Genomic DNA, 17,996 nt, shown 5'->3' with positions numbered 1-17,996 from the left:
TCAGCAAGTGCAAAATATCAGCATGCTAAAATATGTACACTGAGCTGGGCAATTATCCCAATGTGTTTGTTGAATGGCTCTCAAACTGGACACCACCCAAATTCCTGCTGAACATTTCCTATGCTTCATTTGGTCACTGTGATTTACAAAAAAAAAAAAAAAAAAAAAAAAAGGGGGGGGTGATGGGGGGAATGTCAGGACAGAGTTTGTAGCAAAGAAAACAAAACTAAATAACATAAATTTTGCAAGTCATCCTCACTATGTTGTAGTATCACAGTTCCAGTAAGGAGAAACACTGCTTTGGAAGTCCACAGGATAAAACTTTCAATATGTAACAATGAGTTTATGAATGTGTGTGCAGAGGCATCTGGAGCCAGGAGGAATTAATTCCAAAGAAAGACAGACATAAGTCAAAGAGTCTCTAAGTAGAAGGTAAAATGTGGTTTTTTTTAATAACATGGATACTCACAACAGTAAATGAACAATCAAGCATTCCTCAGTTTATTTAAAATTACAGTGTAAAGTTGCAATGATATGATGTTTGTGACCCTTTATCAGAGGAAGTGAAGATTTGTTTTGCTGATTATCTCATTGTTTCCTATACATTTTGTTCAGTTTATACACACACAGACCTTTCCTTGTATATCTTCATGTTAGTTAATCACATTTACCATCTTAAAGGTCTTGATATCTGGAAATTTATCACAGGAGAAATTAACAAGTAGATGTTTGGGACCTGCCTCAGAAGGGATAAGTTTGAACTTGGTACTGGATTTCTCACTGGCTTTCAGTGGTGGTATGCTAAAAAAAAAGGAAACAGAGAGAAAATATAAGTTGAAAATAGGCTTATGCATCATACTTCAGTTTCTTCACTAATCATCTTCCATCTGGAGTAAGAACTCTTATCACTTCAAAGTAAGATGTCCATGAAAAGACCACACATGGCATGGCTTTCTGATGAGTATTTAAAGACCCAAATCCAAACATTAAAGGCTCTCACAAATTCATTATGCAATAACCCAGATAAGCCCACAAAGGGGGACATAATAATATGTCAGATAAGATTTCATGCAGAACAGAGGGTGTAAAACACATCACTGAATCATTGCAAAAGAATAATCTGAGACCATGAAGAATGTTAATATCTACTCCTGAATTAGAATGGATTCTAGCACCAAGGAAACCTCAGTGTTTACAGAGCAGGAAATTCTGAATGGAAATTAAAATGTTTTACACCAGTGTGTTTTGTAACTCTTGGAAACTTGTTAGTGTTTATCCCTTACCCTGACATATTTTCTTGTCGTGCCTGAGGTTAAAATTGTATAGACAATACAAGGTTGGTAAATTCCCTCAGGAGAGCTTATAAATGATGGGATGAACCATTTCTAATTGCTCAAGTGCAAATGACAGTGTTAAGTTACTGTGTTTGTTTGTTTGTTTGTGTTTGTCTGTGTATTCAGCTAAAGAGCATGTTCCTATATCCCAGGTATTTTCCAGAAATAACTGCATTTATGAGGATATGTTTAAATTTTTGTGCAATTTCTTGCTTGTATAAAATGAGGGATAGTCTGAAAATTTAATCTTTCTGTTTCAATTATGAAATACTGAAGGAAAAAGGGGAGAAAAAAGATGCAAAATCACCAAAGTAGATAATAGGGTACTGGGATCTATAGCTAAAAAAAAGTGTTTTATTCCAGTCTTCTCAATCACTATCTCAACATCATTGAATAGTTTCTTAACTCTGTTTTTTAATTTCCTAAGATAATTATTTTGTACAGTTCTGAAAGCAGAGCTTGAAATTTAGTGTGCCTGTAGCTTCTTCAGTTTGGAAAAAGCTGCTTGTCATGGTTTAGGCTGTTCTGCAAAAACTATCCCCCTCAAACTATGATCTGCTGTCTCTGGAAAAGCTGAGCATGGACAGACCTGAGTTTGGGCTTTTAAGAGGTCCCACCCTTTGAGATCACAATCTGTGTCTAAGCAGTATTAAATTTTGTTCCCAAAGCTGAGACACTGCTGTATCTGCTTTTTACATGTATTTCTACCTGTCAGATATAAATACAATTTGTTTACAATGCTGTGCACCCAGATTGGCACCTGCAGTCCATTTAATAAAGTGAAAAAAGTATCCTGGTTGATATATGTTGTAATTTAGGTAAGTATGGACAGAAATAGTTGTGTATCCCATGGTTGGCCTTTGATCAGAGCAAGAAGGTGCAACCCATCTGGCCTATAGCAGGATAGACAGCCTCAGCAACATTTACAGCTTGGGTAAGCATGCATTTTTTTCTGGAAATGTGTGGTCCTGCTAGATAGGCAGGAAAACAAGTTCTGTCCAATTATGAGAGCAATTATTTGACCTCCCAAACCATGGAGCCAGAGCCCAGCCTGGGTGAAGAGCTGGCTCATCACTGTGCTTTGTGATGAGATGTTACACTGAGTGGCTCCCAGGTTACAGCAAGAAGAAGATGATGTCTCATCTCTCCAGCTCCTCCATGCCCCATCTATGCCTGGTGTGTCTTTGAGAGCAGAAGGAGACATTTCCTGCACTCACCTTAACTCCAGGACTCCTTGGAGCAGGTCACTGCCCTCCACCTGCAGCACACAGTCCTTCACCTCTGTGTCAATAGGGTTGGTAAATGCCACTTCCACAACCACCTCTTTATTCACTTTTGCTTCACCAAGAACCTGTGCAAAGAAAATGCTTGTGAGGCCAGGGTCTCAGTGTTCTTTTCTATCTGAGTCTTTTCATGGGAGTAGATATTATGAGAGGCTGTGATGAACCTTGGCAGAATGTGGGCAGAACATTTCTTTCAGGGAAGAAAGTGCTCACAGAGAACTCACCTTCCCTTTTCTCTGCCACTGCATTTACAGCAAAGGGCATTTACCTGTATGTCAATGCCAGGATTGTCCAGGGTGATGTTTCTTTTCACAAGCACTTGGATCCCACCTTCTACATGACATAAAGCTGTGACCTGGATTGTTTTGTCTGTAGTTAACTGCTGCTGGTATTCAGGATACTTTATCTTAATGGGAAATTGTTTTTCTGAAAGGAAAAAAAAAAAAAAAAAGAAAGAATTGGTACACACTTCTATAAGCCCACAGAGCTTCATATCTAACATTAGTATTTTGCTTTTATGGAGGTCCTTCAGCCATCACTGCCACAATTAATTCATGCAAATCTATCAGTTTGCTTGAGATAGATGGTAATTTCTTCAGTGTTATCCCTTCTCCATTCACTACTGTATTGCCTGGCTTGTGTTTCCCCTATTGCTCTGAAAGCTGCAACAGCTGGAGTTTGAGGAGTTTACTGGTGCCTTTCCAAAAGTTAAATTACATATTAAAGAATTGAATTATTATTTATGCTTCATGCTCATGACTTGAGGCCCAAGATTAATTACTACAAGACAGTATCAGTTGTGATTCAATGATCTTTCACCTCATGTTGGAGATGCTGGCATATCTCTTATCCCAGGCTCCTAATAGTAACATTTTCCAAAATGTGAAAAGACCTAGGGACATAATAGTGTGAAACATGCCTTGTTTGTGTAAAGTAATATTTTTCTCAGCCTTTTCTAGGTAGGATTTAGGATTGCAGTTTGTTAGAGCTTTCCCCCCAAGCTGACCAGCCTCCAATGCCCATTTACTGATAAAACCATTATGACCAAAAGGTATTTGAAAATTTACCTTCCTTTGGGGCCAGAGTGACAGATATGGAGTCCTTCCAGATCTGATCAACTCGTCTTCTAGTATACAGAGTGCTCCATGCAGTCATATTTACAGTTACAGTCTTAGCATCAGATTGCAAATTTTCAAGAACCAGAAGTAAGTTGAGATCTTTGCCAACTTCTAAAGAGCCAGCCACCTTGAATTTTCCTGAGATGTCAGGCTTCTGTTCAATTTCCTCCTGTTTTGGTGCTGTAGGATCAAATTTATCCTCAAGTCCCAGCTTCTTACGGGCCTTTTTAAAAATATCTCTTTCTTTTGCAGAGCCTGTCAGGGAGAACCATGAAAATTATGCTCAACAATTAACATTCATCTCTTATTTCACATGGCTGCTAGACACAAAGCAGCCAGTATGTAGTGTCTGTGCTTAGAGATAAACTCTGTTTTCCACAGCCATACCTCATTTTCTGGATCTGCAGTCAGTAGCATCACTGTGCTTCTAATAATATTTTTTAAACACAAAATCTTAAGTCTAAAGTTTCTTTTTTTTCCCATTTCTGTCCCTTTTTAAGGCTATAACATTTATAAATGTGAATTCTTATCTGCTATCTCGGAGAAAACCCCAGATTTTGGGGAAGGCTGATGGCACTGTGTGGTGGGTTGAGTCTGGTTGGCAGCCAACCATCCACTGAGCACCTCACTCCCTTTTCCACAGGAGGGGAGAAGGCTCCTGGATTGAGGTAATGGCAGTTTAATGACAGTTTAAAAGGAAAAGCAGAAGCTGCTCATGAGCAAAGGAAAAAGAGAAACATAACCTGGAGTGATCAGACCCTATGGACTGAGAAGGTGCTGTGCTCTTGCACCCTTTGAAAGAGTTCCTTTTCCTGGGCCTGAGTGCTGATTTAGCTCAGGTTTCTGCAACAGGACTTTTATCCTGCAGACAAATAACTGGGCTGTAGCCTAATTCTCACTAAGCAGAGGCAGACAGTGCATGCCAGCAATAGGCAGATGGAACTGTGAGTGTTTTACTTGGAGATACTTGGACTTGACTAATTTAGGTCCCACAAAGCAACTCCATATCAGAGAGGGCAAGGCAGTTGTTTTTTTCTCTCAGTACCTTTTCTCCCCTTTTATGTAGGAATTGAATAAATCAAGTATAAATTTTACTCCTATTTCATAAATGCACTGACTCCTAACTGAAAACTTGGATATTTTTGGGAATGAAGCAGCTATGTGATCAGAAGAACCAGTGGTTTTACTTACCTTCCTCATATTTATAATCCCTGGTGACATCTACACGATCATCTCTACCAACTGCCTTTGTACTGATGGAGTCACCAATTTCTGTAGACTTAGAGAATATCAAGGTTTTCTTTCCAGTTGCAGAGTCATAATTCCAGTACATGCAGTCTGCATTCACTTCTGCAAACACGAATGGGCCATCGTAGTCCAGATCAACTTCTCCCTCTTTTATGGCGTGTCGTGAGGCTGGACCACACTGGTAAATTCCTACAGCAGCAAGGAAAAGGAATTTCAGCATGATCTTTGACAGTAAGCAGATTATTAGACAGATATTTATCACTGACTCCTGAATTGCCCTCTGCTGCTGTCCCATTCAAGCCCTTTCATTCAATTAAACCCTCAGCCATCAATGTGTCTTGTGTTTATTCTGGAAGTACACTTGATTTGTATTATGCCTTAATTTTCAATAGCATTGAAATATAGGAAATATAGTAATGCCTGTAAAATCTGTTCCTGGAACTGTGGTTGTTTTCTTGGCAGCCACAGATGATCTGAAGCTTTTCTAATGCAACCAATGAAGTATTTTCTTCTGCACCTATTTCTGAGCAGGGTGACAAATTGTTTTTACAATTATTTTACCTTTTTGCCTTCTCTCTAAAAGCAACTGACTTCGTAAATTTTCAACATTATTCTTGAAATAAAATTTGTGTACCTCCACTTTGTTCTTGGGGAGTTGCATCCAGAATTTGCCATCCACTGTATGAGGGGCCCAAGTCATTTCGTGTAAACCAGCTTTCATTCCAGACATGGAAATTCCTGTGTGCAAGAATGAACAAAGTAAGCTACTAGTATGTATTTATGGATTCCTGTCCACCTCCTTTAATCAGCCATCTTAATTGCATGGATTAAATGCCTTTATTTGCACAGCTCTTATCTGACCCTCACCACTTCTACCCTGATCCTCACTACTTTAACTAGAAAGGTGCTTAAAATTGCATTGTGGAATAAATATACAGGTTCAAGGGCAGAAAACAAATTTGTGAAGTTATAAAAAATGCCTTGAGCCCATTCTTCTCCAAGAGCTTCGAGCCCATGCACTTCTTTAGGTTTAGGTTGAGTTTTCCTTCTGCTGCAGTTACACATGTCACTTGCAGACAGAAAGGGTCCAGAACAAGAAGGGGAATTAACAAGACAAAAAATGAGGGACTACTTCTGCTCTTTGCTGAATGCAAGCTTGTTTTAACTGCATTTGATGTTTAATAAAGGCAGTAGTTACATTACTTTCACTGCAAATGATGCCACTGCAAGAAAGCTGGTTCTGTTGAAATTTTACAGTTTAATGTGAATTGTTTTGAAGAATATTTTCAAACTAGATTAAGTCCCCACTGTTTGTTACATCCAGGGCAATACTGCAAGTTTTCAGTCATGTGTGGCATCATAAGTGTAATTGTTTGCCCTGGCTTCAATTAGCTGTTGTAATTAGTGTCACAATTCTTTTAACTAAGAAAGAGTGACTTTCTCACTTCACTCTTGAGAGTCACACTTTCTCAAGTCACACAAAAATGATACTACAAGACACTAAGTCTTGTAGTGTTATATTTTAATATTTTTTATTGATCTTCTCCCTGTGTGCAGTAGTTCTTAAGGCAATTTTAAGAAGATAAAGCATTTGTCATTAGAATCCATGCTCTGCACCTGGAGACACTATAGGCATTGTAAGCTCTACTATTAAAATTAAGCCTTACCACACACTGTCAGCTCCCCTCTCCAAATGATTTCCATCTGCATCATAATACTCATCCACACGGAGATTCCCATCTGCATCATGGGCAGAGCTGAAGTTTGTAATTGTACGGGTGGGAATCCCCAGGCATCTAAGCACTAAAGAGTGAAGAGAAAACCACAGTCAGAAAGCAGCATTCCTGCAGGTTTCATGTAGCACAGTCATGTCTTTAAAGGCTTCCATATAGGAAGGATTATTAGTGCTTCTTTTAATAGCACTTACAATGTGCAATGTCAGTCATGTGTGTGACATACAACATACCTGTAGTCAATACTGCTGCAAAAACCCAGCACTGTCCATATTTTACAGGTTTGAATCCTGATTTCTTCCAGCTTTGCAGGATTTCACCACTTCCTGTCCAGCTGGTGGGATTTTTACCATCCTCGTATTTTCCACTCCAGTTTCCTAGCACCACCCCTTGGTCATCATTGGCGTTGACCTGAGAAGATATTCACTAAATTTATGATGAAGTGAATTAAGAGTTTACAACCTGTCTGAAAGGGTCCTGGGAGTTACAGAAAATGCCATATTGAATTTGAGCCATCAGTGCTCTCTCATCAAAAAGGGAAACTCACAGTGGGCTGCACTGGGGCAAGTGTGACCAGGAGACTGGGAGAGGTTTTTAACCCCCTCTAATTATCCCTAGCAAGGCTGTGTCTCTAGTTTTGGGTGTCTCAGAAAAAGGGGATGTTGAGACACCAAAGAAGACCCAGGAGGGAAGGCTGCAAGATGGTCAGGGGTCCTGCAGCACTCAATCTACAGGGAGAAGTTGAGAGCACTGGCTTAGTTTGTCTGGTTAAGGAAGGTGGGGGGAATGTGAAACCAGCTTACAACCATTTGAAGGTGTGTTCTAACTTTTCTCTTTTATATAGAGGCAGCAGCAAAAAGCTGTAGCTTAGGAAAATCATAAGATTGACATAAGATATTCCTCAAATTCCTCATTAGGAGGGTAGGGCAGCTCTGGACTGGTCACCCACAGAAGCCACAAAACCTCCTTCCTTGGAGAGTTTCAAAGCAGCCTGGCAAATCCACGGCTGAGCTGATCTAGTACCCAGTAGTTCCACTTCAAATGGGGTCTCTCAACCACCCCTGTCTTACACTTTCAATCTGACTGCTGGATATCAAAGTGATAAGCATCAGAACTATCCCAGAGGAGATAAATCTGGCAGGCTCAGATCAAATGACCATGTAGCCCATACTGTCTGGTGCATACAGACTCTGGCCTGAAATTCTCTATGAAATGGCTTCATATTTACTTTCACTGGTTGCTTTTAAAGGACAGTTGGTAGTTTGCACTTTGGAAGGTGCTGCTTACCATGGCACTGAGGACACGGCCCAGGTACCTGGGGTCGTGTCGGTGAGACACGTCCGTGACGGGATCCTGGCGGTAGTACAAGCTTCTGTCCAGGATGGACAGGCAAATACTGAGGATGTCTCCTTGAAACTGTGGTACAGAAATAAATCAGTGTTTTGGAAACACAGGTTGCTAAGAGTCAGGATGCAGAGAGCCATATCAGGGTTTTAAAATCACCTGTGGAACAGCTGCAGAGCTCAGCCAGGTGTTACTGTATAAAAATTTGGCCACAACAAACTCTGAAGATCAGAACTCACAGAACTTTTCAAAAGTTGGAATCTGTGGGCTTGAGGCCTCTCAGCATTGCTATAATGCTTTACTAAGGTAAGGCTATGTAGTCTTAGCAAAGATATTAATGTCTCTGCTGGCTGCTCTTCCAAGGCAGAACAGCGACTAGCAATTTACAAATGCTCATATTGATCAGGGCTTGGCACAAGTGATGATTGCAACACCAGAGCCCTGCTCTTCAGAGATGTATGCAATGAACTGGAAAAAGCAAATGACCCAGTTCATGCAAAAACAATGTCTGGTGTTTCAGTGCTACATTTACCTGGCCAAAGTTCCATCCAAAGCCGCTGATATGATTTTTATTGCCTGCAAAAATGATGCCAAACTCTTCTAGCACATATTCCTCACACTCAGCATTGTTAGGCATGAACACATCATCACCTGAGAAACCAAAACAGAGAGATGTACAAATATGGCAGACAAAATAAAACAAAACCTCACGAGTCTTGCTCTCCATCTATAAGGGTGCTTGCAGATCTCTACCCTTTACTGTCCTTGCTGCTGTAAACAGATCTTGAAACTCAGGATCTTCTACAATTAGAGAAGGGGGTGGGAGGTGTCTGGGTGAAGACAGAGGTATGACACTGACAAATCTGAGAAAATAGTAAATATTACTCTTCTCTTGGTTCTACAGATGCCAGACACACTATTCCAAACTTGTGCAGAAGTAGGGAAGCTCTGTCAAAAGCTGAACCTTATCTTTTAGAGCAATGAGCTCTGCAATATGTACATGCTACAGAGATCCTAAGAAGCTGTTAGACACCTTTTTTGGGTCACTGATACATTGTGCTGTCAATCTTCAGCTGCTTTATTAAAGTATTGATCAAATGGAGAAGCTGCAAATATTAATGAGGCTAAAAGCAACTTAGGTCTTTAGAGGAAATTCGACATATTCATACCTGAAGACCAAGGGTTAAAAAGCAAAACAAAAGTGCCAAGAGTTGCTGGAGAGGAGGTGCCAGTTTGAACACTGAGCCTGTAGCGCCCAATGACAGCATTCTGTGGGCTGGAAATGGAGATGCTCACAGAGCTGGAGCTGCTGGACTGCAGAACTGCACCCCAGCCTTCCTTGCTCACTGTGCTGGAGATATCAAACGTGGCCAGGGTCTTGGTAGCCTTTGAGGGTTTTGGACCTTTCAAGAAAAACAAATAACATTTTTTTTCCCCCCCCCCCCCATGCCATGCTGAAATAGAGATTTAGTCATCAACAAACCCAGCAGGGATGTAACCCTCCCAACCCTCCCCTCCAGGTGGATTTGTGCCATATATTGGCAGCTGAAGGAAGCTGTGGCTGCTGACTGAGGTGGGAATAACACCTCAAACACCTCAAACACCTCAAACACCTCACACAGCTCCCTGGCTTTGTGAATGAGCACACTGCTCTATTCTCTTGCTGCTCTGTAGGGCATATTGGGTCAGAAGAATGTCCTGGGGCAGCATTATTCTCTCTGTGAAGGAACCTGGGGCCATACCTGTTTCTGCAATGAATATTAAGTTTTGCTCAGGCCGTTCTGTTCCATTGAAGGTGATAGTGAAGGCCTGGCCTCTCCTCACAATCAGTTCTTCACTAGAAAATTTACTTGTGTGGTGTTCTCTTGCATTTTCTTTCAGATTCCAGTTGGTACTTGGCTGCGTTGCAGCTATGAAAAAAATGAGAAGAGCAAAAAAAGCTTGAGGGTACATCCAAAGAAAAAGGAGCACAAACACACTGTGAGGAATTGCTTATTACTTTCTACAGGTAATTGGTACCTGTGTGAGGCTTCCATCAAAATTAGAAATAATATATATGTGAGCATTTTTTTTAAGAGACTCCATCTTGCAAAGGCTGTTAGAGGTTATCTGCATAATTAAATATAGAAGCAGTAGTATGTCCTGTACTGAGGAAAAATCAGAAATGCATGGGAGAGGAGAGAAACCTGAAATAATTGAATATTTGTGAGTTACTCAGATAAAAATCTGGCTGAACTCAATTAATTCTACCATTCTGAGGTGATGTGACCTTAACAGAGGCACAGCCTTGCTGCCTCTGAATGAGAAACAAAGAAACCTGACTGAGCTGAGAAACACTTGTGTATTTTAAGCCTTGATGTGGTTTCTAGCCTCATTTTGTGTCACACAGCTGCCACTGTTGGAACGTGTTGATGGACACTGGGCTGTCATTTGGCAGTGGGAGAGATGGCAGGATTGGAGAGAGAACACTCCTAAAATATGCTGTGAAATGCTCTTGCCTGAGACCTATGGCTTCAGTCAGAGGCCAGAGAATAAACATCCAAGATTGGCTTGGATCTGACATCACCAGAGCCTATGGAGAGATTTCTAGTAGGAGACAGTTTAAATGAGTGCAGAAGTGCAGAAGAAAAATATTTTTCCTTCCTCTGTGAAGAGGGAGAATAGGAAAGAGTAAGAGTGTGGTGCTTAGGAGTGGAAAATTGTTACTCTGTGCTATTATTGAGTAAAAATATCATTATCCTATGATTAACCACATTTCTTAATGCAAAGACTTTTTTTACAGCATGCTCTTAAATTTATCAAGTTCAGACAAGCCTTGAAATAACTATGTTGGTAGTTTTAGCAATGCAGTCACAGTCTAAATGTAGAGGAACGTGGTTTTTTTACAGTATTGAGGTGAGAATCATGAATGATTATCTCAGGAACATATCTACTAAAAAATCCTCAGAAACTTAGCAGTGAAGTACATCTGTTGTAGAGTGAGCTGAGGCTCAGGGAGTTTTGCCTTTAGAAAGGCAGGAGATAGAAAAGCAACACGAGAGCATTTACAATAATTATTAAACTGGTCTGTTTAATAATTTATAAATATTAGCATGTGAGCAAACAACTCACTGCAACAAAGCAACAAATAAACTGCCAAAAACCCCCCAATTTTTGTATCCTCTTTGCCTTAGTGCAGGTTTCAGCCTTCTCTGCTCATTGCAGCCTTCCTCTGCCTTTGTAATGATACATTCCCAAATTCTGCTTTGCTTCTTTCTCTTATATCTATCTGCCAGTCTATCATTTGCACATTTCTGGCAGCTCCCAATAGCTGCAGACTTTCCCTTCCTATTTGCAAAATACAACATTTTAATATCAGTTAACACACCTGTACTGCCAAATCTCGTTCTGGTAACCTTGCTTTGCCCATACACACAATAAGTGAAAAAATTGCAATTCCTGTGGAAATCCTTCTCCTGACTTTTGATGGAAGAATTTTCCCTTACTATTTTTTCCTTGGATCAAAACTCCTTAGAGGAGTAGTGACCCCTCAGTGTCCATTTCAGAGCTGAGCACTGAGTGTGGATGTGGGAAGGTAACAAAGAGCATCTCAGGCTGGGCTTTCCCTGGCTCACCTTGGCCCATGTCTGGTCAGTGTGTCCTCTGCAGCTTTGGAGCTTCCTCTGAGTGTCCTCCTCTTCTTCTGCTGCCCCCAGGAGTGACTGCTGCCTTTCACTTCTCTAAAGTCTCCCTGCAATATTTCCTCTGGAGGTGGAGCATGAGGAGCTGTCTTTGCCCCCAGCCTTGGGCAGACCATCAGGGCTTGAAGATTAATTTTTCATCCTTTTTTTTTATATCTCTCAGTCCTCACGTCCTCATCTTGTTTCCTTGCAACAACATCTGAAGCTTGGCCAATATTTATTCCTAACAGTCTGGCCACTTGTTAAGACTTTCTTAATTTATTTAAAGTTATAAGAACTTCAACATTTAGCTGCTTTTCTTTCTGTTGTAGTACTAAAGTTCTAGGAATACCATAACTCCTTCTTGCAAAACACTATTTTTAATTATAAATACTTAACAAGAAATATTATTAAAGATAATATTAATGAGGGACTTTTTCTTTAAATTATTTCCCTAACTCTGTTGTTTTGGAGCTTCTTTTTTTCCTCTCCCTGCACTGTAGTTATAACTAAACAATGACCAAGCTGCTGTCTCTGCCCCAAGTCCAATCTGGGCCAAATTTAAAGAACCAATTTTTCATTTATCACATAATTGCTGTTTAACCCTGTTCAATAGACAAGCAGTCCATGTCATATTTACAGGACACAGTACAGTGACTTGTATATTGTGTATATTTGTGACTTGTGATAAAATATGTATCACTTCTTTCAGCTGGTGCTCCACTATTTTTCATAAGACACCTCTGACCATGCTACTAGCAAAACCAATTTATGCTCAAAAATCCTCCACTTAACTTCCAGGAGAGTGAATTTTGCTTATGCTTTGCAGGTGGCCACACTTTGTGTTAAGAAAGAGATAGACTAATTCTGATACTTTCATGAAATTACCTGTAAAATTCTATGAGCTCAATGCACATCTTACAGATTCCTCTCAGAGCCTCTCATCATGCTGGATTGGGCACATTCCCAAATTCATTTTAGTTGGCCAGGCTCAGTATTCAATAGCCAAATTGTTCTGTTTTCTGGTTTGGATCATGTTTGGAAAATCAAGAATTGGAACTTGCTAAATCCATTTCATATATATAGACATGTTTTATTCATGTTTTTTATAAATAGTGTTGTTAGAGAAACAGTTTCTACCTTGCTATAATTCAGGCTGCTACTTTGACTCTCTGTTCATTAATTATATTAATCTTAACAATGACCACAGTTTTGTAACTTGCAAAACCCAATTGTCATTTAAAAGTGATAATACTGATTCTTAAACTTAAAATGTCTTAGCATTTGGTTAGAGGCTTTTGATGTTAAGACATACTCTCCTATCCATATTTTTAAATATTGTTAAATGTCGCACAAACAATTTTCAGAATAAATTTAGGATTTCAGAATAAATTTAGGATTTTAGCCTATCCTGGACACAGCAAACCATTTTTCTTTGATAGGAAGGTTAGTTACTGTTGAAGGAGAGAGAACAACAGTCCATTTACGCTGGCAGACAGGATGTCAGGAAGAACAAGTTGTGGCTGTTGTGTGAGCTTCTGGTGTTTATTCCCAGCTCTGCCTAAGTTGCCTTGCAGGCCTCTGGTGTGCTTTGTTTGTAAAACAGATGGATGATACATGCTGGACCTTTGGATTAAAAATTATGGGCAAAGGTTGAGAATGAGGGTTAAATTAATGAGAAATCTTAGCACTAGTCAGAACATGCAGTCAGTCAAGCACATGCTTCCTGGCCAAGGAGGGTTTGCAGAGCTTGAACGGTGGCTGTAAATGTAGGGACTGCACAGGCAGGTGCTTGAAACTCTGTGGATAGCAAGAGAAGACTCTTTTGGACCTCAGAAAATTGAAGCTACGAATCACCTTAGTATATTGTTTAATATACCCAGAAGAAGCTAAATCAGAATCATCTTTTGCTGACTGGTCTAGTCATATAATTCATAACATCCTTTTCCAGTAATACCCAGATTTTTTCCCTCACCTCAGTAACTGTTAAAGTAATGAACATACAGGACTCAGAGTTTCAGCACTGAACAGCGAAGGACATATTTGTTAACAGACAAATCCCCCTCAGTAAACTCTTTCTTCCTTCTTTCCAATGTTTTCTTTCACACCAACTCTATATGAATCCTCGGTGATACTTGAATTTTATGAAATGTCACCTATTATTATTATTGTGCTTTTGTTCAGGATGGGAAATTAGTACCTATCTGCTCCTGTATTCTCTCTGAGCACAGCTCTTCTTTAACATCTCCCTACAGAATTATGCTGCAAGCACATGGCCATGACTCACTGGGATGCCTCAGTGGACTTGATGATCTTACAGGTCTTTCTCAACTTAAATGATTCTGATTCTGTGATTCAGTATCCTGAGAAGTCTGGGCTATTATATCTCTTATCACATCCCATTTTTGAATAATTAAGCAAGAAATTCCATCAGCAATCCCCACTCTTGCCATTCTAGATACAGGAATTCAAGTGGTTTTCTATAGCTGTGCTTTATTTGTGACCTACACTGGGGAGAGACCTGGGTCTCTGGGACACTGGTGTGGACTGACTCACATCAACACTTTTTTTTTTCAGGTCTACAACCACCATACAGAGAATGGTCAGGCCCATATGGCAAAATATTTGGCCAAAATCTCTTCTGAGCCTTACAGATTGTCCAAGACATATTCTCATTTTCTGTCTCCCTCTTCCACTCACATGCCTTAATAGCAGGGACATGTGGAGTGGAAGCTTGCAGCCTGCTGCAGCCTGAAGCCTTCCTGAAGTCCCTGACTGCTCCTTTGAAGCCAGCAGAACTTGGCACAGTCACCTTCCATAATGTCTGTGGAAGAAGGGTTTCCTGTTAGCTGGGCTCAGATCTCCTGCTGAGATCTCATTCCAGATGGGATGGCTTCTTCAGAAGGGAGGCTGACAGTGACATCATAGTGACATGCACTGGTATGTGACCTTCAAAAACTCCCATGGGACCAGGAGACAGGAATAAACCAAACTGGCAGTGCACAGGCTGGGATGAAGCTGTGCTGGGCTCTCCTGACAGCTCACACAGTCACACAGCACTGATTATGTACAGCCCAGGAGATTTAAATATATTTCCCTACCTCTCCCAATTATTCATGTATGTCTTCCATGAACTTCCAGCTACTGCTGCACACTGATCACCCCAGAGCAGCCCATCAGTGCCCTGCTCTGCTGCTGCCTCTGAGAATCCAATCCCATCCTGTCCTGGGCAGGTGCTCCCAGTGCTAATGCACAAACAGGATGCTTGCAGGTGCAACTCACACCCTAATTGTAATGACACTGAAGCTTAAAAGTGACAGAAAAAAGCTGAGATAATTATTTTCAGTGTGAGACTACAAGTTGGTAAATTCTTAGTAGCAATGGTGGTGCTGCAGACTATCAAACCCCTTTAAAAATCAGGCAGAACCTTTTAGGTGGTTTTCCCTTTATGCAATGCCTTCTGGATTCTGTTGAAGCAGGTTCTTTAGAGACTGGCCCACAAATGCATAAAGATTTTCTGGGGGGAAAAAGGTGTGTCTATCTGCAGGATGTGTGTCAGGGGATGGGAGGAGTAGGGAGAGAACAAGAGAAGGAGTGAAAACAGCTCAGTGCACACAAACCCTCACAGTTTTTTTACATTAAAAAATGTGCATGCTACCATGAGGAGCATCTTTGTGAAGTTCTGACATCTCCACTGAACCTGGGCTTGGGCATTTTTTGGATCCTGGGTTTTTCACAAGCAAGTGCTGATCTTGATCAGCAAATATCTGTTTGTTTGTTAAATGCTGCATTAAATGCTTCTTGAGTTTCATGCAGCAAGAAAATTGTTGTTGAGAAGGATAGACTGCTATCTGAAATTTCAAGGGGAAGTTTTGATAGAGAGCCCTGCTAGAATGTTCTAAGTTATTGGCAAATTATTGCTTAAAAGGAAGTGTTACAATGCAGAAACAACTGGTTTGTGGGTTTTCCCCCTATTGCTGTACCTGAAGGTTTTAACTGTCCACCTTACTGGATAGTTCTTTTGTTTAAAAGAAGGATTTTTCTACTCAGCCAAATATTTCAGCTTCACCTATTAAATTATATTTTGCCATTTAAACTCTTCTCAGAGGAGGAGATTTATGAAGGAATGTACATCCCTGTGCCAATTGCATGGACACAATTCCCTCCTAGCCTCAGTTCTGCTTCTAAACAAGTAAACATATAGATGGGATCACACTTAGCAGCTGCACTGAGATAGTCATTAGTTAACCACCATCAGGCCAGGCAAACAGCAGATGCTGTGAGGGATGCTGGCAAAAGGTCAAAACAGTAACAGGAATTATTTCAAATAATGGATACATGGACAAACACTTGTGTTCTAAGAGTTTGTACAATCACTTCTGCTAGAACTGTGAGAATGGGGTAACTGCCTCTCTTAATGAGGGGAAAACAATTTCTGCATTCAGTCCCCTGATCTGTATGGTTGTTTTTTATTAAATTCCTGAATTTTGCAAGCCTAAGTCACATAAAGCCAGCACATCACGTGCTCTGCCTAAAACTGGTAAAGTAACATCATATTAAACTCAGGACTCATTTTATATATTTATGAAAGGAACCTAGAAGAAAATTTGAAACAAAATTTTAGCAGGTCCTATTGCAATAAAACATGGGGTAATGGCTTTAAACTGAAGAACTCAGATTAGATTAGATTAGATTAGATTAGATACAAGAAAGAGGTTTTCAACACAGAGGATGGTGAGGCAATGGCTCAGGTTGCCCAGGGAGGTGGTAGATGCCCCATTGCTGGAAAAATGCAAGGTCAAGGTGGAGGGGGCCCTGAGCAACCTGATCTGGTTGCAGATGTCCCTGCTCATGGCAGGGGAGCTGCCTGCAGCTCACACTATTCTGTGATTCCATACATTTTTATACTGGTGCCAGCAAGTGCCAAGCCTAAGTGAGTACATGGCCAATCTTGCTGAAAGGTACTGGTTTAATTTCCTTCCTCTTAAGACATCACTGCTGGACTTCTGCTTGCTTTGTTTGCATTGTAAAGTGCCTTTGCCTTTCACACTCATTTAAAAAAAATAGTTAAAATGGCATTTCTGGCTCTAGATCTGCAGGAAGGAGTTTAATCTATAGTGTATCCTTTGCATTTCCATTAACACAAGATACATTCATATGTGACCTACTCTTTGATTCCTTAAATTTCATGCTAAAATAAAGCTTGCAGTTTGCCATAACTTCTTTTACTCTATTTGCAATTTTATAATATTTTCAATATTTAACTTCAGTACAGCAATGGATGGATTCTCTTCTTTTGCTTGTTTGTGTCTTTTGTAAAATTCAGGAAAGAAAACCACTGAAACAACATATGCATAATTCTCAAAATGTTTTATACTTCCAACAGTTCAGAGCCCTTTACGAAACAACCCCACAGAGAAAGCTAACACATGGTACATTATTCACTTTCCCATTCCACATGAACAAAGAGATTTTTTTTTTGTTTTGTTTTAACTTACCAGCCATGCTTCTTTGCTCCTCTGTGCCTTGGACCTTGTATTGCTGTCAGCAACTGCAGACCTCTATGATAAGACTCGAAGCTCTGGCTGTGTTGCAGCATTTATAGGGAAAACTTTAGACCTCTCCTTATGTTCAAACCAATTATAATTCACATTAGGTGAGTGAGGCAGGTAAGTCATACCAGTGGTCATGTAAACTTCCTAGTAACCCTATATTAGCTCATGGGCTTTAAGACATTGGACTTGTGCAATTCAGGCCATTTATCCAGAAGGTTGATGAGATGCTTAGAAAAGCAGAGCATTTAATTGCATACCTGGAATCCAGAATTTCACATGCAGTGATGCATCACTCGGCAAGGGATGTTTTTTGAGTCAGTATAAATTAATATCTCTTCCCATTATGATCCAAAGTTGAGTATTCATGCAATAAAAGTATACATTCATAATCAAATTCATATGGACCCCTCCCTATGAGTGTACTCATAAGTCTGGAAAAAAACCCCAGAACTTTTCATTTGCCTCATTGGTCCTTTTTTGGGGATCACCACAGTAATGCTTTTGTGTCAGCCCCTCCTTAGAGTCTCTGTGAATTATACTAATGGTATGAGTGCTGTGAATGTAGTGTAAGCTAGTAGTAACTTGACAAACCACTGAGCATTGAATGGCTTTGATGAGTGGATCTCGAGTGGTAACTCTCCCTGCACAGAGAGAAACTTCATCCCCATAAAATAAAACACTCATTTTGGGGCAAGTACAAATTATGACTTCAATTTGTGTTT

General features: G+C 40.2%; 1 protein-coding gene and 1 long non-coding RNA gene across 7 annotated transcripts in view; one reads left to right on the top strand and one right to left on the bottom strand.

Moving 5' to 3' along the window:
- The window catches only part of LOC306809966, a 54,632-nt gene that overhangs the window by 35,503 nt on the left and 1,133 nt on the right, over window positions 1-17,996 (top strand). For 3 of the 4 annotated variants that reach the window (XR_013776332.1, XR_013776333.1, XR_013776334.1), the window contains 2 exons: window positions 6,998-7,158; window positions 9,942-10,068. This is a non-coding gene — a long non-coding RNA (uncharacterized lncRNA). Of the gene's footprint in view, window positions 1-5,617; window positions 5,743-6,997; window positions 7,159-9,941; window positions 10,069-17,996 lie in introns of those variants that run through there. The other variant, XR_013776335.1, reaches the window with a different exon arrangement.
- LOC306809951 (protein-glutamine gamma-glutamyltransferase E-like) lies at window positions 202-17,239 on the bottom strand (the record flags this gene model as incomplete). Of its 3 annotated transcripts, none has more annotated exons than XM_079321929.1 (13): window positions 202-801; window positions 2,552-2,685; window positions 2,886-3,043; window positions 3,685-3,990; window positions 4,927-5,172; window positions 5,618-5,721; window positions 6,651-6,786; window positions 6,950-7,127; window positions 8,004-8,132; window positions 8,593-8,711; window positions 9,230-9,463; window positions 9,803-9,970; window positions 17,218-17,239. In XM_079321929.1, the coding sequence occupies 13 exons, from the start codon at window positions 17,222-17,224 to the stop codon at window positions 654-656; spliced, it is 2,067 nt and encodes a 688-aa protein (XP_079178055.1). In that variant the 3' UTR covers window positions 202-653. The 3 variants fall into 3 exon arrangements, with proteins under 3 accessions (XP_079178055.1, XP_079178054.1, XP_079178053.1); XM_079321928.1 differs by lacking the exon at window positions 17,218-17,239 and adding an exon at window positions 11,675-11,790; XM_079321927.1 differs by lacking the exon at window positions 17,218-17,239 and having other exon boundaries at window positions 9,803-10,013.

This window comes from Erithacus rubecula, assembly GCF_903797595.1.
Source record: "Erithacus rubecula genome assembly, chromosome: 18".
Taxonomy (NCBI): Eukaryota; Metazoa; Chordata; class Aves; order Passeriformes; family Muscicapidae; genus Erithacus; species Erithacus rubecula.
The sequence above is the reverse complement of the archived record's forward strand: the minus strand, read 5'-3'. Positions and strand labels throughout refer to the sequence as shown.